At 44.2% G+C, this 23,593-nt stretch overlaps 5 protein-coding genes across 14 annotated transcripts in view; 3 read left to right on the forward strand and 2 right to left on the reverse strand.

The window, feature by feature from the left end:
* The window catches only part of grid2ipb (glutamate receptor, ionotropic, delta 2 (Grid2) interacting protein, b), a 41,596-nt gene extending 34,078 nt beyond the window's left edge, over positions 1-7,518 (reverse strand). For 6 of the 7 annotated variants that reach the window (XM_037081777.1, XM_037081772.1, XM_037081778.1 and 3 more), the window contains exons 1-4: positions 3,706-3,805; positions 2,684-2,937; positions 1,988-2,317; positions 909-1,063 (exon numbers count right to left, since the gene is read on the reverse strand). In XM_037081777.1, coding sequence (XP_036937672.1) covers positions 909-1,063; positions 1,988-2,317; positions 2,684-2,937; positions 3,706-3,790 — 824 coding nt within the window. In that variant the 5' untranslated portion in view covers positions 3,791-3,805. Of the gene's footprint in view, positions 1-908; positions 1,064-1,987; positions 2,318-2,683; positions 2,938-3,705; positions 3,806-5,994; positions 6,141-7,380 lie in introns of those variants that run through there. The other variant, XM_037081775.1, reaches the window with a different exon arrangement.
* On the forward strand, positions 6,976-9,473 carry zdhhc4 (zinc finger DHHC-type palmitoyltransferase 4). The gene is made up of 7 exons (XM_037081780.1): positions 6,976-7,153; positions 7,440-7,569; positions 7,661-7,734; positions 7,846-8,024; positions 8,492-8,617; positions 8,722-8,966; positions 9,059-9,473. Exons 2-7 carry the CDS (start codon positions 7,447-7,449, stop codon positions 9,356-9,358), a joined length of 1,047 nt encoding a protein of 348 aa, XP_036937675.1. The 5' UTR covers positions 6,976-7,153; positions 7,440-7,446; the 3' UTR covers positions 9,359-9,473.
* Positions 9,474-10,237: 764 nt separating this feature from the next.
* LOC119009789 (phosphoglycolate phosphatase) lies at positions 10,238-12,779 on the forward strand. The gene is made up of 2 exons (XM_037081373.1): positions 10,238-11,101; positions 12,041-12,779. Exons 1-2 carry the CDS (start codon positions 10,507-10,509, stop codon positions 12,364-12,366), a joined length of 921 nt encoding a protein of 306 aa, XP_036937268.1. The 5' UTR covers positions 10,238-10,506; the 3' UTR covers positions 12,367-12,779.
* Positions 12,780-12,788: 9 nt separating this feature from the next.
* bricd5 (BRICHOS domain containing 5) lies at positions 12,789-19,694 on the forward strand. 3 transcript variants are annotated; one of them, XM_037081375.1, is made up of 6 exons: positions 12,789-14,396; positions 14,477-14,626; positions 15,534-15,641; positions 16,909-17,059; positions 18,612-18,753; positions 18,858-19,694. In XM_037081375.1, the coding sequence occupies exons 1-5, from the start codon at positions 14,199-14,201 to the stop codon at positions 18,704-18,706; spliced, it is 702 nt and encodes a 233-aa protein (XP_036937270.1). In that variant the 5' UTR covers positions 12,789-14,198; the 3' UTR covers positions 18,707-18,753; positions 18,858-19,694. The 3 variants fall into 3 exon arrangements, with proteins under 3 accessions (XP_036937270.1, XP_036937271.1, XP_036937269.1); XM_037081376.1 differs by having other exon boundaries at positions 12,789-14,019; positions 14,259-14,396; positions 18,612-19,694; XM_037081374.1 differs by having other exon boundaries at positions 18,612-19,694.
* On the reverse strand, positions 19,192-23,135 carry mlst8 (MTOR associated protein, LST8 homolog (S. cerevisiae)). Of its 2 annotated transcripts, XM_037081371.1 has the most exons (8): positions 22,978-23,135; positions 22,512-22,685; positions 22,099-22,150; positions 21,496-21,734; positions 21,230-21,382; positions 21,005-21,129; positions 20,717-20,880; positions 19,778-19,896 (listed from the first exon to the last, which is right to left on the reverse strand). In XM_037081371.1, exons 2-8 carry the CDS (start codon positions 22,638-22,640, stop codon positions 19,778-19,780), a joined length of 981 nt encoding a protein of 326 aa, XP_036937266.1. In that variant the 5' UTR covers positions 22,641-22,685; positions 22,978-23,135. The 2 variants fall into 2 exon arrangements, with proteins under 2 accessions (XP_036937267.1, XP_036937266.1); XM_037081372.1 differs by lacking the exon at positions 22,978-23,135 and having other exon boundaries at positions 19,192-19,896; positions 22,512-22,640.
* Between the last annotated feature and the right edge of the window lie 458 nt (positions 23,136-23,593).

The following is a 23,593-nucleotide window of genomic DNA, read 5'->3' on the forward strand; positions in this document are numbered from 1 at the left end:
AATTAAATCCCTGCAGATTATTTTACTTTTCACTGGGGATACAATACTAAGAGTATAATAAGAGTGAGAGTACTAACTGATGCAACACTGGAGGATTTGCAACTATCTTTGGATCACAGTCTGTTCCAGGAAGGTAACGCAACAATTTTGGAGTACTTTGGCTTTAAAGGTGCAGAATGTATGTGAATTGGCCACCTGTGGAATTAATACACCAAACAAATAAGGGGCAGCATATCACCAGTTTGTTCTTAAACCGCCAGCACAGGAGATGGACCGCTATGGCTCTCTGGTTAGCAATCCAACTTAAATAGATGTTTCGAAATACACAGACGTCTTTCACCGAACTTCAAAACTGACGTTTCTTCTAATTCTGTTGATAATTTTAGCTGATGATTGAATGTTTTAAGTTAAAATCTTACATATTGCACTTTTAATTGACAGTTTGACAGCACAGGATGACAGGAGGGTTCAAACAAAGGATGAAGACATGATGAGTCTCAGACTGCCCCCAATAATGCTTTTTTTGGTCAATGGGTAGCAACTCTCACATGGTTTCAAGGGCTGGGTTGCTGTAGCAGGAAGGAAACAAGAATGATGCTCTCCAGTATACTAACTCATGAAAACACTGATGTTTGCTCTGAGACGTGTCACTACAAAACCTGAAAAATACTGTAAAAACCGGGAACTACATTTAAGTCTGAAGTTATTTCAAGCATTTCACCTATTGTCATCAGCTATGATGACCCTGTCCGTCCCTGTCCGTTTAAAAAACATTAAAATAAAGTTAAAACAAAAAGAGGATCATGCTCTAAACAGAATTTTCAGTCATCTTCTGACCAGTAGCGTCTTACATCTTACACAATGTTTGGCAGTGTGTTGTATTGACGCCTGTCATGTGTGTCTCTCACCTGATGCTGGCTATTAGCTGTCGGTGCTCATCAGTGGTGAGTATGTCGGGCAGGACCGAGGCCAACCACTCAACCCTCTTCTCGGCTGCGTACTGCTTCAGCACGCTGAAGAGTTTCTCTTTCACTTCAGGCTCGTCACCAAGAATCTGCTCGACCTGATGGAGATTGGATAGAACAGTTAAAAAGGGTCAGAGCAGCTTGAGAATGAGTCAGTAAAAAGATTAAAAACGGGGGGAAAAGGCTGTGACCTCATAGAGTGCCAGACTGCTTCCATAACAACACTTTAACATCTATATTTTGAAGCAGCAACTAGTCTTACTGAGGGTAACATCACATGAGTTTGGTCTTCTCGTGTCTTAGTCCATTATATATTTATTTATGTATTTATAATTCACATGTTTTCCTGTTCATCCAAAGAATTTCAATAGTTTTTTTTGTTACAGTAGAGGCTATTTTTTTGAAATTCCACACCTACTCATAACTTTGTTGAATATTGAACAATTAAGCAGAGCTAATAAATGCCCTATTATTAGCTCCTTGAGTATTACTAGAACATCTGCAAAGACATCTTTTATCTATATTTTGGTCACCATGTCACTGTCATTGATTTCAAAATATAAGCAGTTCTCTATACAAGTTTTGATACTTTGATCTGATTTCATCAGCAGCAGCATCTCCTTGGCAACACAAGGAGGCAAGCACGCCACATTTTTCTCTCATGTTTGACACCTGCGTTGTTGCACAATGTGACTGGGTAACAAACAAGCTGTCAGAAGGATATTTATACCAACTGGGATGACATAATGTGACTAAACAAGCCAGCTGAAGGATAACGTGTGGTTACAATGGAAACAACTGAAATCTTTCCCCAAAGCATGAAATGAAAGGTCGCATAGCTCTTTAATTTCTATAGAGCTCATTGTGAGTGTCAAGCACCCTACAGCAAATCAGGCTTCATCAGATTCAAATACAGTATTTTTGCCCACTTCAGACCAGTAGGAACTGCACAAAAAAACTCCCCAACTAAAGTGAATCATACACAGCACTTTACCAGCACTCAGCTGTGTATCTAAACATACCTTCCGGTTGAACTCCAGAGCTTTATGTTTACGGTCCAGTCTCGCCACCTCTCCTCCCATCTGACTGTCTTCTATGCTGATGCTGTGTTTCTGCCTTGAGCCGAGGCACAGCACCCCCAAACGGAGCGTCCTCCCCTGGGAGGCCTTGATCAGCGCGGCGGCCGTTTCGTGCTGCCTGACAGGGATGCCGTTGACCTCCATGACATAATCCCCGGCCCTCAGACCTGCACGGCCGGCTGGAGAGCAAGGCGAGCAGTCCTCGACCAGCAGGGGGCAGTCTCCCACGATGGTGAACCCGTAACGACCATCCGGACCCGGTATAATGTCCATCTGCAAGGCAGGAAAAATAAATATGAATTTTAAGTAAGCCCGAACACACCCAAGTCACTCTCGATACATGTTTACTGTATTATGATGACTAACTCTACACACATTCCATGTCCATTTGATTTCTGAATATAAAGCGTGTCTCTGTGCTACAGTAGTCTATGCCCTCAGCCATGTCCCCAGCACAGCCATAGTGGCAAAAACATCGGCACTGCTGATTCGGAATAACGGTCACTGGTGCTTCCTCAGACCTATGGGAGCTGACCAATCAGAGCAGACAGGGATTTTTTTAAAGAGACAGGCACAAGAAAAGAGAATGAATGAAGGTGCTGCAGCACTGGAGACTATGAGAAAAAAAGGCTGTCCGACCTGCTGTATGCGGGACACCACTCCGATACTGGGAGGGATGTTCTTCTGAGTCTGGGCGATGGCGATGACAGCCTGAGGACCCAGTGTCGACACATTGTGACCCTCGATCTCCAGGACCTGGTCCCCAGCCTGCAACCCCGCCAGGTGTGCACTGCTGCCCTCCTCCACGGACAGGATGTAGCTGGGTCCGGTCCCACCCAGCTGGAAGCCGAACTCATCGGGCCAGCCCTGATTGGACGACGGCATGCTGAGGACTAAAGGCAAGGGAGGAAAAAAGGTGAGGTGAGGTGGGAGAAAGAAAGGATAATCCAAGGTTTTTAGAGAGCGGGCTGCAGACAAAAATATAGAGGAAAACATGAAGTAAAGCATACACTTACCCACGGTGGCCAATATATTCAAGTCTACCGACATTGCAAATAAAAACCTTTGGATCAAATAATCCTTTGCATGCTTGAGCTCCAACTCAAGGCACTCGTTCCCTGTCTCTCCTCCTGTGTCTCAAGTTGTACTACGGAGTGCAGCTCTGTAACCCTCTACCCTGAACCATGACACACTCTCTAACCCTGACCTGGTTCACAAACGCAGCAGCAGCCAATCAAATTAAGTCATCGCACAGATTGTGACCTTAATTAGTTTGAGAGACAAAAGTTCCTCCAGCATTTTTTTTTTTTAACACAGTGCACATTCAAGTCTGTCCTGTTGAATGGTAATTATGGAATAAGGTAACACAGCACACCACTGAGTGAGAGTGTAATAATTATATATAGACGAGGTAAAGTAGCATATATGGAGGCAGTGGAAGGCCAAATTTTGCACTATATTATTAAAATGAGATTTAATTCGACTAGTTTGTGACAGACAAAAACATCTGTAATATGACAAATACAGAATGACACATGTTGACACGTTGGCTTTTGCTAAATATAATCAACCATAAGCCCTATAGCACAGCTGGAAGCTAATGATGTGCTCCAAAACCACAGCAGGACTCACACAGTGGACGAAGCTGATAAATGACTTACAGAAATCTTTAGCTGGATACCGAGGGCCCCGTTTGCTCTGCCGAAAAGAGTATCGGCCCTTTTTGTTTTGCAAAAACTTCTTCATCTTGACTCTCAGATAGCAGGTGGCCTGCTAGCAGCCTGATGTCCAATCTGTCTTCTCAGATATAATGACAAAAAAAGCACTCCCCCCGTGATCACCCTACAAACCAAAGTCAAACAGAAAGGGTGACAAACTCAAAACATCGCCCCATTCTTCCACCTTGAAGCAACAGCCGTGTCCTCATGTGCAAAGCGTGAGTGTGCACAAGAAGCGAACGCAGTCTCTCTGCGAGTGTGTCAAGGAGTTATTCCTGCGTCTCATCCCTGATTCATCCGAGGGCCAGCATGCCTGCACAGTGTTAATCAGAAAACTGGGACGCGTGCACCCGCGCACCTCGCTTCCTTAATAATTCTCTCTCCAAAAAGGGTATTGTGAGGCCTCATTTTTCTATAAATACACCAATGTGTCTTTTTCCTCCTCCTCCTCTCTCGGCTAGGTGGCTCTCCGAGGGACCGCTCCTGGCCCAGAATCACTCTGCGTCGATGCAAAGGAAGCCTGATGAGTGCTAATTGGAGCGTCTGCTTGCCTGGAATTCTGCGTGTCCGTGTGTGTGAGCATGCTGAAATGTTCAGTCCATTGAGAAGGAGCAGGGGCAATTTAAGAGTTTAGCCTGTAGGATTAGTAGGATTATGAGCTGAATCTTCTCCTCCACCCCCCTCCCGTCATTAATACTGCAGGAACACATGCTCCCCTCCTTCAATGACTGTGTACATTGATTATAGTGGAACCATAACTCATGTAAGTGTGCATACCATGGGGCATGTTTTATGTAGGGGTAAGTCAGAATGGGTGACAAAACACTGCAGTGTCATGATACAGTCTGTATCAGGGGCTGAATTTAGATCAAAGTGGAAGTGAGAAAATGAAAATTGGTGTCATCTATGCATTGTATAGTAAACAGCAAGTATTGCTGTCTGCCAGAGTGAGTTTTGAAATCCACAATTATTCAAAAAAAAGTTAAAATCCATTTAGCCTAAAGGTGCTATGTGAAAGAAATGACCACCTGTCTACTGTTAAGTGTTAAGGTGGTTCCAGTCACAGCAGGCAGTTTTAACAAAAAGGGCAATTACAAACCCAATGCACTCCATCGACCCAGCAACAAAAGGGTATGTTAGCAACTAGCTGGTGAACCGAGTGAAACATTTAGCAGCAAAAGACCGAGATCAATTTGTCAGGACCAGGTGGCACTAAAAACAGAGTCAGTAGAGTGAATGCTGCTCACAGAAATAGAAAAAGTTTGATGATCTCACATAATACACAACTGAACCCAACTCACCCAACCACAGCAAAGGTCAAATCAGCCAGAATAACCGTTGGGGGCTATCACAAATGAACACCAGAACAAGTCAAAAGCAGTTCATTTAAAGAGTAACATTATCTGAGTTAAAGTGAAACTGTGGCCAAAATGCGACTTCAACTTAGGCTTTTTTTGTTAATGTATATGAGTCAAACCTTTGTGTAAAAGCATAATTACGACAAATACAAATACAACGACTCCTATACATTCACATGAAAAGCCTAGGTTGCATTTTGGCGAGACTTTCACTTTAAGTTTGGAGAAAAGAGAACATTGTTAACAGTGGTTCTTAGGGACTGCGAAAAGCCACATTTTTGTTTTAAGTCAAAAATGAGGGCAGTCTTTAAATTTAAAAGAGAATTCATCCCAGCTGAAGAGAAAGTACAGAGGAAGCCTGGGGTTAGTGGAGTGTAAACTGTCATTAGTGACAAAGCACCCAATAAGAAACAGGCCGTACGGTACCAACTGAATAATTAAACACAAATGGCCATGTCTCTAAACAGACCCTGTTCACTTCAATCAAACTCTCCTCTTACACTGCAGTCAAGACGGGTACTTGTATGTGACATGACAGCAGACTGAAAACTGACACAAATCAAACTATCTCAGCCTCTTCATACAGTTAATAAAACATATTCATCTGTGAGATCATTTATACATTTGAGCATAAATAGTATAATTTAGATGTTTTTAAGCTAATAAACAAAAGGAAGTGAAAGAATTCATATGTACAACAAGCAACACTCGCACTTTGTTAGTTATGAATGAGGTGAAAATTATTCAGGAACACTTCTCAACCCTGAACTGTGACTGCAAATACACTCAGTTGATAGTGACCACCCACACGTCTAGTGTGCAGTCGGAAATGTCTAAAATGATCAACACACCAGCACAGGCACACACTCCGTACCTTTCTAAAGTGCATCCATGGATGTGCGTGCAGAGCTCCTGAGTAATGCTCCGCTCTCCAGCACTGTGAGTCGTAATATGAGTGTCGGGCCATGTCAGCAACCAGATCCAACAGGTGTCTTGTGATGCCTCTTTGCATTGTGTGGACTGGACGGCGGTGACAGAGAGAGAACAATACTCAGTTACTTAAAGTTAGTTACTTATGCAGGATCTGAAGCCAAGCTGTGGAAAATAGTCCAGTGTGGTCATGTCTGACTTGGAGGGATAAGAGGATAAAGTCACCCAAAAACAGAAGAAATTTCAATCAGAACAGAAAGATATTTATTCAGATTTTTTTTTTAAATGGTGGAACAATGTAGATAACCTATCTTTCATCATTTTCAGGACTAAATAAACAAAATAAACAAACTGACCTTAAAGGACAGCGGTATTTCATTCTGTTTATATGTGGCGGACCCTGCCACTTTTCTGGCTTCAAGCAGTTTTCTAATGACCTTATTTTTCTCTGATAACAGCTTGTTTATTCAGTTATGGAAAACATGTTTTTTTGTAATATTACCTCATTAATAATAATGTGAACATTACAATTCCAAGTTAAATTTCTTCTCCAAAAATACACAATGCCCCTTTAATGTGTTTTTTGAATGTGATGAACTGACCTCCCTAATCAAGGTGAAATCTTAAAAGCATCACATCTTTTCATTCAGTGTTTACAGTTGAAAGGATATATTTTATGGAAAACAATAAGGATTTTCAGGAGGGGAAATACATTAAAGACACTAAACACTACAGTTTGATCACTCATTAAACTTTCTCCGGCTGCATTCTCGATTAATAGCACGTTTTAAGGAGTTATGTAAGTGTGTGTTATGTGTAACTATTCACATCTGGACAAATACCATGTTTATATCGACAGACACTCCTCCTACCCCTCCCTGCAGCAGCGCTTGCCTCAGCATGTTAGCACCAGGTTAGCACAGCACTTCGGCTGTTAGCTTGGAAGTTAGCTACCTCGATGCTAAGGAAGTAGCTAGCCAGCAGTGTTGACAGAGCGTGTCCATGGACCGAAAGTGAAGCTGGCGGCTGCAGCGCTGTCCAAACCGACCATGTTGACGTGAGAAAAACACTGAAAGGCAGCTATGTGTGACCTCGACTAGAAGGTAAAAGGAAACGACACGTGTAAATAGCTTCAACACGTAGAGAAAGCGGGAGAAGATAGGCAGGTTTGCTAACACTGGGCACTGACGTAGGTTAGCATGCTAACGTAAACTTGTTCATTTGAGTCGGTTCAGCAGCCACGCCCTGCGCTATTTAGCTCAAAAGTCTTCAAAATGTTAAAACTAAATGAACAGAAGAACTTAACAGGGCCTCTTGTTGAGTTTGCTACCTGTTCGTTGTGAGTTTCCACCTTAAACACCTGTTGTTTTGTGTCTCTGACGCTGCCAGGTGCGACATGGATTTCCTCACCCTGTTCGCCATCTACGTCGTGGTGGTGCTGACATGTATAGTCCTCGTCTGCAAGTACTCAGGCCAGCAGCAAACTCCATTTAGTATCGTCTTCAACTTTGTAGGAAAGGTAAAAAAAAAATGGGCATTTTAACAATGCTTCTACAACCTGACACTGTGTGGCGCTGTTTCACTGAGTTTAATATCAACTGTATCCACAGGTAATTTCACCGTTAACACCAAAATGGTTGCAGAAGTTGTCACAGAGGAGCTTGCACAGGCTGTTCCATCAAAGGTTTGCAATTAAAGTGTTCATTGGAATGAAGTCGATATATTTTAAGTCTCTATCTATGTACAGATATTACATTTTAGTGTCAAACACCTATTATCCTGCTTCTAATTGCAGGAACAACATGTTCATCTATCTGCACGTCCTGCTGGAGGCCGCAGTGTACGCAGAGTTCACCTACGAGGTGTTTGGCTTCTGCAGGGAGATGGACACCACCCTGACCAGCCTGTCGGTGCCTTACGTCCTGCTGGCCGTCAAGACCTTCTTCTTCTACCTTTGCATCAAGAGAGATCCAGGTCAATATAGCTCAAGCGTATTCAAAAATATCTGTTTGTTCAGTGTGCAGTCGTATTTTGGAGTCTTAGGAGTAATTACATGTCACCCACGCACGTTAGTAATGTTCATTTTGTCACGGGGGGGTAAAACAATTTTCTGGGTATCAAGGGACAGGCGGCACAGCATCACCCTCTGTACAGTAAAACAGGCAGATGTATCCACGACTTGGGAATGCCAGATGTAGCTGCTGAGCTCATTTCCACCCTGTTCTGTCTTCTGTTATGTTCCTGACACCGAACTCCACTTATAACATCTGCCTCTAACTATATTTTGTTTTTTCTATTAACTGTGCAATATTCAAATCACAGCAGCACTGCAATTTTTTGTAAATGTATAATTTTTTTAAGTACTGTAGTGCTGCAGAGATTCTCCGGCTTTCAAATCCTGTTCTGTGTTTTTCTTTCTTAACTCCTCTTGACTCTTGCAGGCACAGTGACAAAGAAGAAAGTCGGCAGCCAGCTGCACGTCTATCCTTATGACAGGAGGCTGTTCCACCCAGGAGTCTCCTGTCCGACCTGCCAGCTCCTCAAACCGGCTCGCTCCAAACACTGTAGTGAGTACCAGCTGCTCTCTTCCCTTTGGGTTTGATAATCAAACAAACACTGCACTCATAATTGCTTCACTCAGTGCTCACAGGAAACGCTGTCTGTGTTTCAGGGGTCTGCAACAGGTGCGTCCAACGTTTCGACCACCACTGCGTCTGGGTGAACAACTGCATCGGTGCTCAGAACACACGCTACTTCCTGCTTTACCTCTTCAGTGTGTGCGCCATGGCAGGCGACATCGCTGTGCTAACAGGAGACATGCTGCTTCATGCTGTGCTGAGGTCAGGGCTTCTGTCGGCCAGTTATATAGATGACCAGGGCCAGCAGCAGCCAGCGGGGCCTCTGTTTGTTGTACAGGTGAGACCTATGACTGCTGACATACCGTATATTACATACAAATTTTATATCTTATGTTGGACTTGATTTTAATTTACCTTCTGTCCTTCCAGCATCTGTTCCTGACCTTCCCCCGGATCGTCTTCATGTTGGGATTTCTGGTCTTCATCTTCTTCCTCCTGGCAGGTTACGCCCTGTTCCATTCCTACCTGGCCCTCGTCAACCAGACCTCCAATGAGTGGTACAAAAGTCGAGGCTATGTCTGTCAGCACTGCCACCCAACTGCAACGGCAGACCAGCTCTGTAACCCGTCGCCAGACCACTCTAAAAGATACTACTACAGCAGAGGGCTGCTCCGAAACCTGGGAGAGATTTTCTTCCCTCTGCAACCTGTTCGAAAAAAAGACAGCTGAATAAAGACACTACTTTCTGCATTGTTATGCTGCATTTACTGTACATCTCCTCTTGTTTACTGTCCTGAAGAACTACTGCTGACTAAAGAAATAAAGTTTATGTCAGTGATTTCTATACAGGCTCTGGTGTCTATCTCCCACAAGGTGTCACTAACTGAATCCTCTGACAACATTGGCAGCGACACAGAAGAAATCTTTGTTGGATCAAGTCATTGTTAATTAAATGTTCTACCTGACAGCTTAGGACACATCATTTGATTCAACTAAAGCATTAATGCTTCCAACGCTGGAGTAAACAGCATACATGCGCTCATTGTTCTCTTGAAATGTTCTCAATATGCGATGAAGGAATTGGGAAGGATCTAATTCATTTTAAATCATGCATAGATAGATTTTAAGGGTAGTTAGTGGGAGATTACAAAACTTACTACATCATGCTTAAAATACCAAACAGTTGTTAGATGCTGCAATACATTGTTCAGATTTGTATATTTGAAGATAAAAAAATGTAATCTATTTCCTGGAATCTTTTGGTCAGGACACATAAGCATGCTTTCAAATGGTGTTTCAGTCGTAGGTGTGCAAGTTCTAGTTGATTTTACCTACAGAAATGTGAAAGGAGTGTTCAAGGCCAATGGGGATTTTCATCTTCCATCCTAAGTTTAAACTTTCATAGCATTATGGATAGCTTAGTTTCCTACATCACTTTAGTATGAGGCTCCCAATGTTTTTCAGAATTTTAAAAAAAAAATGTAGTTATGTAGTTATGATACTTACAAAACCCCGGTGTCGTGTTCCAGTTATTAAAAAAATTTAATTGAACATATTGTGAGCCGGAGACAGTGATCATCTCTCGACCGGAAGTGTGGCAGCTCTTCTCCGCGCGTGTGGTTCCTGTCGCTTTAAGCCGGTGCGGAAGTAACGGCAACACTCGGAGAAAGGTCAGGCTTCTTGTCAGGCATAACTGCAGCCACACTTTAAACCAAACTGGGTGTTTTATTCCACAAAGATAAGGCTCAGTGTTTACATACAGCTCGACGTACTTTATGACAGCCGCTGCTACACTTCGTAACTCCGCTCGCAACGTGCACTGACGGGACAGGTTTTGGTTTTTGAAGTGTGACAGCGGCTCAGCTGAACTCCTCCTGATGTCTGGGTCCAAATGTGCTCGGCTGACCGGAGCCCTGGTGAAGCAACTGCTGGACACGGTGGACTGCGTCCTGTTCGACTGCGACGGGGTCATCTGGCGGGGGGACCAGGCCATCCCCGGCGCCGCGGAGGTCATTAACCTGCTGAAGGAGAAGGGGAAGAAGGTCTTCTTCGTCACCAACAACAGCACCAAGACGAGGAAGATGTACGCCGACAAGATGACGACCCTCGGGTTCAACGCGAAGGAGGAGGAGGTGTTCGGGACCGCGTACTGCTCCGCCATGTACCTGAAGACGGTGTGCAAGCTGCAGGGCAAAGTGTACCTGATAGGGAGCGACGCGATGAGGCGAGAGCTGGAGGCGGTGGGGATCCAGCAGACCGGGGTGGGACCCGACCTCATCACCGGGAAGCAGCTCGACTGGGCCAACGTGGACCTGGACCCCGAGGTGAAGGCGGTGCTGGTCGGCTTCGACGAACACTTCAGCTACATGAAGCTGAACAGAGCCCTGCAGTACCTGAGCCAGCAGGGCTGCCTGTTCGTGGGAACCAACAGGGACACCAGGCTGCCCCTGGAGGGAGGCAAGGCTGTGCCAGGTAGGGCCCACGTGCACGCGTTACAGGTGGTGGTTTGAAACAGGTGGATCAGAGTGAGTGGAGCCTCTACTCACCTTGGCCTCTCACATTTAAAGGTTCATCCAAAACTCAAAAATGTGACACCTAGATTGCCCTTAAATACACAATGAATTATTAATTCATATTCCATGACCTGACTAGTTTTTTAAAAAGTGAAACTTAAAGGAGCAATATGTAGTATATGTATATACAAACGTAATAAATAAACTATCTCTGTTTTCATGACTGAATAAACAAACTGACTTTAAAGAACAACACAATTTCCTTCTGTTTAACTTTGTTTATATGTGGCAGACCCTGCCACCTTTCTGGCTTCAAACAGTGTTCTGAAGACCTTATTTTCCTCTGAGAACAGCTTGTTTATTCAGTTATGGCCAGAGTTGTTATTATTACCTCATTAATATTATTATTATTATTATCACTGTAAAGATTAAAACTCCAAATTTGAATTTCTTCTCCCAAACTATGCAGTGCCCCCTTTAAAAAATAAAGGGTAGGTTCACCCAAAAATGGAAATTCAGGCATTATTGAATCACACCCATGCCGATTCATACAGTGTTCCCTTAAACAGCTGAAGCAGTAAAAAACAGCAAATCACAGTGGAAAAATCCACATTTTGTCTTGTCAGATGCTAAACCTTTTCATTTGTATAAACCAAATAAGATTAAATCTACTTCCTGGAAAGCCTTTGTCCAGGACACAAAGGCATGTTTTCTTGTATGCAACTTGTTTGTCTATACAGGTTCTACATGCTTGAACCCACAACAATACAACTACAGAAATTTGTCAAGCCTCCTCCTCTCCTCCTCCTCTCCTCCTCCGCCTCCTCCTCCTCTCCTCCTCTCCTCCTCCGCCTCCTCCTCCTCCTCCTCCTCCTCCTCCTCCTCCTCCTCCTCCCAGGTACAGGCTGCCTGCTGCAGGCCGTCGAGACAGCAGCCCAGCGCCAGGCCCAGACAGTAGGCAAACCCAACCACTTCATGTTTGACTGCGTGGCCTCCCAGTTCGGCGTGGAACGCGAGCGCTGCCTGATGGTGGGCGACCGCCTTGACACAGACATCATGCTGGGCTCCAACTGCGGCCTCAAGACCCTGCTCACGCTCACGGGGGTCAGCACTGTGGCGGACGCCGAGGCCCACCAGAAGAGCGGCTGCGCGGAGAGGCAGGGGATGGTGCCAGATTATTACGTGGAGAGCATCGCTGACCTCCTTCCTGCTCTGCAGGGATGAAACTACAGTGTAGCCCGAAGAGTACACACGTCTAAAAAGGGAATATATTTTGTTACTGTTATTATGAATTAAATCATCTCTATAACAAAGTCACAGCCGAGCAGCTAGCTGCTGCGTGACAGGAGAAAAAAAGACTATTATTAAACTACACATTACTAAAACCTGCTAAGCTAACATTATATCAATATTTTATTATTAATAACACAAGAACAACAATTTCCAGTATTGTTTCAGTGTATTTTAAGTGTTAAAGAGACTCAAGGAGTTGTGTGTATGTTCCTTTTTTTAGGAAAGTGAGCTTAAAGGGGCACTATGTAGTTTTGGAGAAGAAATTTAAACTCAATTTGAATAATTATAATGATAATGAGATAATAATACAAACTCTGAAATATTTATCTTTTTATATTAAACAAGCTGTTCTCAGAGGAAAATAAGGTCCCCAGAACACTATTAAAAGCTAGAAAGGTGGCAGGGTCCGCCACATAGAAACAAAGTAAAACAGTACAAATTGTGTTTGTCCTTTAAGGTCAGTTTGTTTAGGCATAAAAATATAAGTCTGATGATTTTTCTCTGCCCCAAAACTATGTGGTGCACCTTTTTAAAGTCCTTTACCCTGTCTTGTGATGCAAGCTCCTCTGAGGCAACTACAAGTCAAACACAAAGAGGGAAATGAGCAGGCGAAATGTGTGCTAACAGTGTGGTAATAAATGTGTGCTCAGGTTTACAGCTCTGCTCCAAAGTCTATAAATAACAGCCACGCAATGGGGCTAAACGGCACTGAACGGGTCTGTTTTTTTTTTTATTTTTTATGTTATTTACACACCTCACACTCGCAGTAACTTTCTTGGGATGGTGCAATGATACCTTGTTTTTCTCATGTCATTTATGAAACCTCAATTAACAGACTGCCATACACGTTGTGAAGGTAATCCAATCTTCCTTCTTCCATCCGTTTTTTTTTTAAATGACTTGTCTTCGACTCCCAGAATCACTGAAAGCAATGTTCATATTCATAATAAAACACAAACTGTCTTCACTGAATCGGCGTCTGCTCTCTGTGGCTTTACTTCGAAGTGAACACAGCAAAACTTCCCTCTAAGTCACCTTGGGGGCTGTCGTCAGCTGGAAAGCTGCAGCCATGTGCTTATCACCTCTCGCCTGATGAGAGAGGCTTCCCAAGCTGCACCTGCCTCACCCCCCTTTGTCCATTGTCTGGTCCTGGGGAGGGAGGCCAATGCCTCTAAAGGAAGTGGAGAGATGGATAATGTTTAAGGGGCACATTAAGTCGTTTCAGGCAGGGGAAGACATAAAAAAAAAAAAGGAGGAAATTACCGGAAGACAGAAGTTCAAAATTGGGTTTGGCAAAACGCAGAGTTTTGTGTGAAGTGGGCGACTGTTTTGGGAGAGAAACGGTGTGGCCAAAGGAGGAGGAGGATGAAGGGGGGGAGGAGGAGGAGGAGGAGGAGTAGGTCTGCAGGGACAAAGAGAAGCTGGCCAGGTGTATACTGAGTCTCAGTCAGCGCTGGTCATGATCGCGGCTCCATGCTGATAGCTGCCAGAAGGGAGCAGTCCGAGTGAGGAGCCGTCAAGGGACACAGGATGGTGAGGTGTTGGAGACATTCAGACAACCGTTTGGAGGAAGAACAGTGCACGGTAAGCACACCGCTTTTAATTCTAAGAGTAGGTTCTGACCGAGGGAAGGTGCACGTTAGCTGGAAAGGGGGTCGAAGCAACACCTGAGTGATAGGATGTGATTTCACGTTGATGCTGTGCAAATCTCAGCAGCTAGTCAAAAAGGAGCCTAAAGTCATACTGAGGTTTGTGTTTATGAGATGACGAGCACTGTTCTAAAAGCCTGTCATCGGTCCTTGTGTGTGGAAACATCTCCTCAGGATGGGGACTCTGCCGCGTCCTCCCAGTCCCGCTTCCCACACAAAGCATTCTGGGTCATCCTCTCGGCCTCTCTGCTCCTGGTCATCGTCGCCCTCGGCTTGACGGGCCACCTGGGGCTGTCGCGACCTCACTCTCAGGTATATATGGCGGTGAATATTATCCCAGCAGGTATCACTTCTGGCCTTGTTTTCATCAACGCGCGTCTGCCTTTTGCCAGCCTTCGCAGATTGTCCGGATCACGGTTCCAGATCAGACTGGAGTGCTCATCAACCAGTCGGCCGTCGTGGACCAGCAGAATGACCTGGTGACCTTTTGCGTGACCTCGCCAGCAAACCAGACGTCCACCGTGCTCTTCGACATCAAGCATGTACGTCTAAGTGATGCACATGAGATCTGTGTTACTGTGCCATCTGATTTCCATGTGTTGGTGTTTTTTTTTTCCATTGAATATGGTCGTTAATGTTGTTCTGGGACAATCACTGCAACTGACCAATCATCTCTTTGTAATGTTGTAGCTTTGCAGCATAGTTAGAAGTGAACATAGGAGAAGTTATCCTTTCTAATATTGTGGTTAACACTGTAAAAGAGTCAATTTTAACCTAAACCACCTCTTCCTGAAGTCTTCCAGTTCCCTGAGCCCTGACAAAGTACTTTTGTTGCCAACACCTATCCAAGTGTTTCAGTTCACTCATCCTAAACAAGTCTCTTTGGTGCCTAAACCTAACCAATCTGTGACAGACAGCGGGGGGGGGGGGGGGGAGAGATCTAATTTGAAGAAGGGAATTAGAGCAAAAATAAATAACTAGTCTACAGTGAAACATTCACTCTCTAATGGGACACAACCTCGGTCCCCTGGGTGAGAGTTCTATACTCAGGCCATTCAGCCACAGCAACAATTTGGACCAATTATTTTTGCACCAAGTTCACTTATCTCCCTTATTTATCCTGCTTTCCTTTGTAGATTGGTTGGGTTTAGGCACTTATTTAGGCTTAAAATATTAAACACTCTGAACAAAAGTACTTAGTGAGTTTTCCAGACAGTATAAAATAGCAAGTCCTGTTCACAATTCTTGGAATCTTTGTACTATCTAGCAAACCAACCACCGATTCCAACAGTTTTGGGGCGGAACCACTGCAATCAAGGCTGTGTCATCAATAGATAGTGCTGAACAACTGTTTAATGTTGGCAGAATAGTGTGCACGCTTTTTAAAATAAGGGCCCTTGCAGATCCTGTTTGAGAAACCCGACTTGATTGTGTGCTCTTGTGTTGCAGGGTTTGATCTGTTACAAACCTGTGGACCAGCAGAGCTGCTTCCTGCGAAAGATGGAGATGTCCGACTACGACAACGTGCGCTCCCTCCTCCACGAGTCGGCACACAAGGTAAACGGGCGGTCGGCATCTCAGCACGTGGGAACTGAGTGGCCGTGTTATACAATAGGGCTTCCCCTGACTGCGTCCAGGACATGTGAGACTACAAAGCTCGACATGAAAAATGCACTAAAGGGTGAATAAAAAGAGAGAGAGAAGGCCGTGGCTGCCCTTTAAGCCCCGCCAGGTGCTTCAAAAGCCACCCGGGCTAATGAGTGAATTGGCATTTCTGACCGTGACTCATAACGGGAGCAAATGCACCACTGAGCCAGGACCTGCTGGGTCTCATAGGTTTTGCATGAGTTCCTCCCTGCACCCGTACAAAGAGAGAGGGGCTGAAAGACACAGAGTGTCTTGAAGAGTAAGTAGTCTCCCTTCTATGGCTCCATGGCTGAATTCCTCAGCACATCTGATCCCTCCAGGCCCCCTTGGCTTTGCCCGGGATCTTCTTACAGGAGGCAGCGAGCCTGAGCCCTGATGTGGGCACAATGGCAGCTCTGTGTGGGGGATCTTTGGCTTTTTAAGACTTCTGTGTTGGATTAAAATACAACCAGAGGAGGAGGGCCTGTGGCGAATACCTAGATCTGTAATGTTGACATCCGTGGCCAGTCTCGACTCTTAATTGTGATTGGACAATATGCGTATCAGTGAAAGTCCACCGCTGAGTTGTGGGACCTTGCAGGTAAACTGAGGAGGAGTCTTGTTTCTCCATCTTATCATCTTCGGCACAAAGGCTCATTTCCACACATCAGAAGCAGAGTCTCCAAGCGTTTTCTGTGATCCGGTCTGTGGTGTCGCGTATCTCATACAGCTCCTCGGTATTCAAACTTTGTTGTTGATTGCGGCCATTTAATCTATGATAGGAGGTCGGGGCCCCATATGGATGGAGAGTAGCTGTTGGATTGTCCCTCTATTCTGCGGCACAATGGGCCTCTTGGTTGTTACGTGACCCACTCGAGCATAACGGCGCTTTAAGTGGTTCACTATCAGGGCCAATCAGAAGTGTAAGTGGCGCAATTACACACTGCCTTTGTGACGAGTAAGAGCGCAAATACGATGCCGTGTTGACCTCATCAGCTGAAGATATCGGGCTAATAGCAGCTTGGGTTTCAGTCTCCCTCATATCTCCCTCGCTTATTCATTTTAGTCTACAGTGCAGAGCTGAATATGATTTCTCACACTCCTTAAATGACGCCGCAGCTTCAGGAGTCTCTTTTCATCCCTGCAGTTTCTCTGTTGTGCGTTCTCTGTTGAGATGTTGTGATACCGTCCTCTGCAGAATCATTTCCAGCTGTCTGGGAATGAGACCCAGCGGCAGACGGAGTTCCTGGGAGTGCTGGCAGCCAGTCAGGTGGACGTGTCCACGCTGGAGGAGCCTCTCCAGGCCCTGTGTCAGGACAGGTCCATCCACTGGACCAAGAGGGCTGAGGGTAAGGACAGCCAGACCTCACAGGCAAATAACATCACATGTTGTGTAAAAAAAAAAGGCACAAATGTGAGGATAATGACCAAGAACAACCATTATAAAGAATCTATATCCCCTGCCACGCTGGACAAGAAAAACAGCCACCAACATCTGCCTTTTGTTATTTGGCAAATGACTCTGCAGTAGTCACCAGTGTTTATCAGCACTGAAGGAAACACAATTCCCAGGAATTAAACAGAAAGGCAAACTCATCCACTGTCGCAAATTTTGTGCAAAAACAGTGTATGTCCCTGTGCCGTAGGGCTCTATTGTTGTCAGAAAACTAGGACAAACACATCCGTTAGCTGCACTGTTACACTGGGAGACAAGTTTCTTCATTACCACAACCACCATTTATTTTGAGTAGCATCCAATGCTCACATTGTGTTGTGCTGTTACTATTCATGAGAAGACCAAACGTGTATTAATCCGCCACTGGAAATAGTTTGCAACAAATGCACTATTTACTCTCATTTGATTGACATTTGTTCCCAGCTGATTCATTAGCCACACCCCTTTTAAAAAAAAACATACTGGGCTTCAAGCAGACTGCTTATGACTAACTCATTACTAGTTTTGGTCTTTGAATGACATTTACTGAAAATAAGAAAAATACCTCTTGTAAAACCTTGTTTAATAAGTAACACAGATAACCACTGATTTCTGTTGAGTCTCATGTGAGCAGCAGAATTTAACCTGCCTAGAGAGAATCAAGTAAACCTTTATTTAAGATCAAAACTAATGACTATTTTAATTGTAACTACAATAGCAACAGTCCCCTTTAATTCAGTCATATCTAATCCAGTATCAAATTTGATCACCTTGTATCACTCTAAATTTTAAACCACCCATAACTGATCACCATAAGTCCAGATCTAGGATCTGCAAATTCGCTCATAGATACCAGCCACTTAAGTAGCTGCATGATTTTTTTTTTAGGATCCATGCATTGTTCCTGTATTAAAATGCCCTGCCTTGCAATTTTAAAGAAAGCAATTAAAAAAAAAATCCTGCATCTGTCCCTTCTTCTGTCTGACCAACAAAACCAAAGGATATTAGATAAAAGATACTAAACTGACAAAGCATTTCATCTTATTATGGAGTCAGTATGGAACCACTGTAAGTTTTTATTTTGACATTTTAGATGAAAATTAATGAATGAAAAATTGTCACCTTGTCGTAATATTAGTTAAGTATGCGTGCTTACACACCAGTGGAGCTCAGGGACCCATTAGTCTGTTCCCACACACACTGTATGCACAGAGCTTTTAAATTTAGTCAGCTGGCAGCGTGTCAGGCTGAAACCTGAGCTTAATCTATGATGCCCAGTGACCTTTACAACGATGCAATAAATGACGGGCTGAACCTTACACTTGTGCTCACTCAGCCGTCTTCACTAAGTGATGGGCTACAAAAACACAATAATCAGACCTTAAACTGAGCCTGAGTGGTTTCTTATGTTTGTTGTGTTTTTTTTTAAAAATTTTTTTATACGTTTTCTGTGTTGTTGTTTTCAGGCCCGGGCAAACAGAGGCTGGTCTACTTCTGCATCGACATCTGCTTCCCCAGCAACATCTGCGTGTCCGTCTGCTTCTACTACCTACCAGAGTGACTGCGTGCTCTCTTCATCTCCTCCCAGCACAAGATCAGGGAAACAAAGTTGTCTTTTTAGCTCCCTCTACAAGAAAAAAAAAAAAAAAAAACAACAAAAAAACCCGACAGAACAAAAGCCAGCTTTGACTGTTTTCCTTTGTGCCATACAGCTGCCAGCGAACCAATGAAGCAGCCAACTCTCCCAGTCCGTCCTCCATCTCTTCCGAGAGAGAAGAGACGGAGACAGGCTGTCACGGTTATCGCCAGAGCCCCGTCGTCACTCTCTTCATGTGTAATACCCTCTCTGGTGGCACACATCAGAGATTACAGAAGAAAGATCCCCCTTTTTTGTGTGTGTTTCCTGTAACCCACTGCTGCAGTGTAATTATGCATAACTGTTCCTGTTGAGTGTTTCAATCCGTCTAATAAAAAAAAAAAGACTGTTGTGGATTTTTCGGGCAATGTTTCTTTGAAAAGAATGAAAAAAGGAGAAAACACAAAATCTGTCGGGATATCTTAATGACATCTTTACTGTGGATTCTTCATATGTACATCACTTTCTCTTGAACCTCTCTGACCCACATGTGTTGATTAAGAATAGCATGAGAAATAAATGAATCCTACATATCACACATGAGAAATAAATCAATTCTACAGCACATCGAGGTCAAAGTGAATAATGTGGTCCTTATGATATAATAAATATGGTGCTGTATAAACCGAGGTGAAGTTGAAGTGGACATTAAAAACAACGGGATCGATCATTATCATCACGTATTTCAGACTGTTGATACAAACGCTTTTCAATATGCCCACTGAAAGCTGCTGCAAAATGGCGTGCTGTTCCTTTAAGCAGAATTTGGCCTGCGCTCTCCTGTTTTATACTTACAGGCACCCGTCAGGGAAGAGCACTGTAGACATCTTGGTGGCAGAGATTCATCGTAATGTTCAAACACTCTCTCAAGACGATCGCTTCTGGGAAAAAATTTAAAGAACTCCGACTGTTGCCGACCACACATCCTCCAGAGAGTCCTCGTTCTGCACACACTGCCTCCTCATTCTTTCACCCTCCTCCTCCTCCTCCTCATCTTCAGCCCAGCACACTGTCATTGAAGGCCAGACACACCACGGCCTTCTGGTGGCCGCTGTACTCCCTCTTAATCTCCCCGGTCTCCACGCACCACAGACGAGCCAGGTTGTCTGAGGAGGCTGTTGGATGGAAACAAGAGTCACCACCTGATATTCACTTAAAAGGTATATTTAGCTACACTCAAGTTATCAAACCTCGACCTGCTTCTCTAACAGCTTATGGAGTGGTTTTTAAGAGAACAACATTTATCGAGAAAACTTTCGCAAACTGTTTCAAATCCTTTTTGTGAGCATCTTCATCAACGGCTTGAAACTAGAAGGGCATCAAATAGATTTCACATCAAACATCACTTACGTGGAAGGCAGTTTGTGTTTTTTGCTAGTGCTGCCTTTCAATTCTGTCGTGTTTGACACAAACAATTTAAGTAGGAAAAGCCTGTACATTTAAACTTTTCTTTTGATTATGTAATACTTGAGACTTTCTCCCACAAAGTGTCAGTCCATAATACAAATCTAATTCAAAATTATAACTTTAAAAACAGCAGAGGCCAGATGAGTAACCAGTCAGCGATTGAAGGGGGCACCTGAAATGAGCAGCACTTTGTAAAGAGTTCTCGGTCATCCTTCTGACATTCTGAATTGATACCACTAATGACGGTTTACAGGTACATGTGATGAATTAGTGGTACGTGCACTATAAATGGTCTTAGCCATGTGTCAAGGTCACATGTTATACCAGCTGTTCTGATGCTGTTGGAGGGCCTCGCTGATGCAACACAGTCACAATCGATTCTAGTTTTTCTTCTTTGTCATTCCTTTCATTATCAGATCATCATCAGAGTTTTATGCATCTGGCCAAGAGAATTTAATGAGTGCATGGCTAGTCGTCGACATTAATTTATAGTGATTACCCCTCTGCCATGTGTGCTCATGTACTGACCAGTGACAATATACTGGGAGTCTCCAGAGAATGCACAGTCCCACATCCAGCCTCGAGACGTCTCTCCGGGATTGTTGCTCTTGATGCTCAGCTCGGTCATCAGCGAGAAGTTGGACGTCCTCCAGATCTTACAGGTCTGGTCTGCTGAGCAGGTGGCCAACAGACTGGAGAAGACAACAAACAGAACACAATCAGTATCACCTGAACGACGTCACGGCAGGAAATCATCTTTCTTCGTGGTTTTAACAATAGAAACTCTTATAGTGTGTAGAGGAGAAGGGCACTCACGTAGAGTCAGGGCTGAACTTGCAGCGGAGGGAGTAGCGCTTGTGTGCAGGAATCTTAGTCTTTGGAATGAGCTGAGTCACTTCATCGCCGATGCCTCCGGCGAGGTTCCACACATAACAGTTCCCCTGTTAGAGGAGGACAAAAGGAACGAAAGAGGCTGTTTTAATCATTAAACTCGTCTTTAAAGTATAAACAGCAGCCTATTCAGGCAGTTTGGATACCGACAGAGCTGTTGACTGCTGCCATGTAGCTGGCATCTGGGTCGATGTGAACCGAGTTGACTGAGACCTCTGGCTCAGGAATCAGCTGTTCATTGTGGTCGGTCTTCAGATCCCAGATATGAATCACTCCGCTCTGGTCTCCGACGATCAGCTCAGCCTAAAAGACACACAACACTGGCTGTTTACAGACTTGTTTGAGCAGTACGCAAATACTCTGATTGTCTGGATATAATATTAAAACCAAACATACATCCAAGCTCCTTGTCTCACCTGGTTTGGATGCAGGCAAACACAGTTGATTGGAGCATTGACCTGGAATATCCTCTGACACTGGAGATTTCTTGACCTCAGGTCCCATATGCGAGCCATGCAGTCTTCCCCTCCCGTGTACATCCAGCGGCCATCTTCGTGGAAGCCCACAGACGTGATGTTCTTGCTGACGCCATCGTAGTTGATCACCGGGTTGGGGTTGTTGGAGTTCAGATCGTACATGCGGATGTGCTGATAACCTGAAACAAAGAGTGGGGATTTTGGCGAAATACAGCAGCTGTGAATTTAAAAAGGAGCACTATGAAGTTTTGATAACTGAGCAAACAAGCTGTTCTCACAGAAAAATAGGGTCCCTGGAACACTGTTGGAAACTAGAAAGGTGGCAGGGTCCGCCACCTTTGCTTTGATAAGCAAAATAAAACATTGTGAAACCTCTAAGGTCAGTTTGTTTGATCAGCTTAGCTTTCACTGCAGATTAAAATGTCTTCCCCAAAACTACACAGTGCTCCTTTAATTGTGATAATAATCTGTGTATAAAGCATGACACTAATAGAAGAAATGAAGAAGTGAGGAAATGAGGTTTGAAAACAGTTCTTAACCAACCTGCAGCTGCGATCATACTCCTGTCAGGTGTCACCTCAAGTGAATTTACTTGCTGGAGGCACATGTTAAGGAAGTGGACAGTTTGGGTTTAGGTTGTTTCTGTATCTTAGAATTCCCCTTTGAGCTAAAATGCAGAGGGACACACTGTAGTGATGATGCCATCTACAGACAAAACATGGAGCTGCTCCAGAGACAGTAAACAACAGCTCCTTTAACGGCATCCATGTTCCAATTTACTGAACCATGAAGGATTCAACTGCACAGGTTGTCATCTGGAACTCCAATCTTGACTTTGTGCTTCCCTCTAGAATATATACTGTATATCTGTGTTCATGATCTGTCAACTGTCCTAAATCATTTCAAAATCACACTGATTTGTCGTTGAAACGGTCTGTTACTGAGAGTAAGGATACAGAGTCCTGGTGCTGGACCGTCCTGGTGCAGATCCCGCTGTGGGCCTGCCAGAATCGGACCGTGTGGTCGTATCCAGCCGTGGCCAGGATGACCGGGTCGCTGCCCACCGTCCCCTGGTTCACATTCATGCTTCACTTGTAGCTGTCACTGCTCGGAGTGAGGCATGTATGACACTGCAGAGAAATGTAGGAGAGAGTCAGCTGCTGCAGTTTTCTATCTGCTGTAAAATGTCAGCTTTCAACAGGAACATTGGTTATTGTGATACTGTGGAAATAAAAGACACAACTTCTGAGCTTCAGGCTAACGTTAGCAAAGCAGCCTCGCGATGTTCAACAGCTGTGCAATTCAGACACTTCGCTGACGTCTGTACTTCAAACACACTGTGACTGTCGCGATGTTTCACTGTGCGATAACATCTGTCATTATAAACTACTCGGCGGCGCAAATTTGACAAGTTTGGATTACCTTCAGTTGTTCGTGTTGACCACAAAACAGTACGTCCTCGTAATGTGTCCCCTTAGCAACAACCGACGGTGACTAAACGGTTCCGCGTTCAAAACCTGTGCTCTCACTCCACCTACTGACTGTTCATATCACAGCCAATGGTCAGAGTCATGACTGTGTCAGAGAAGCTTCATTCACTCAGAAAATAGCATAGAAAATAAGAACCATGGTTAAGTATGATGCAGTATGGCCCCTTGCATTATCACTAATAATGCATTAATGTGTATAATATGTAAGAATTAGCCACCTGTCAAATTTATATAAAAAAAATAGAGGGCAGTATAACAGTAGGGTAACTGCTAGTCACTGCTAACTGTTGCTGCCCTTAGCTAGTTGGTTTAGTTAGCAGCACAGCTAGCGGTCTGGATTTGGGGCCTGGACATCTGGGCAGGGTGTTTACTCTCCTAGCACTGGTGTTTCAGATCAAGACAGGTAGTGTCAAGCTACTTAGCATGCTAACTTCAGTAGATATCTCTGCAACACTGAACTTGGAAGCCATAATGTCAAAAAGTGTTATTTCTTCACAGTATGTTCACAATTTCTGCTCAATTTAGTTTTCAACTAAAATTCGTTCATA

This window comes from Acanthopagrus latus, chromosome 20 (assembly GCF_904848185.1).
Source record: "Acanthopagrus latus isolate v.2019 chromosome 20, fAcaLat1.1, whole genome shotgun sequence".
NCBI lineage: Eukaryota > Metazoa > Chordata > Actinopteri > Spariformes > Sparidae > Acanthopagrus > Acanthopagrus latus.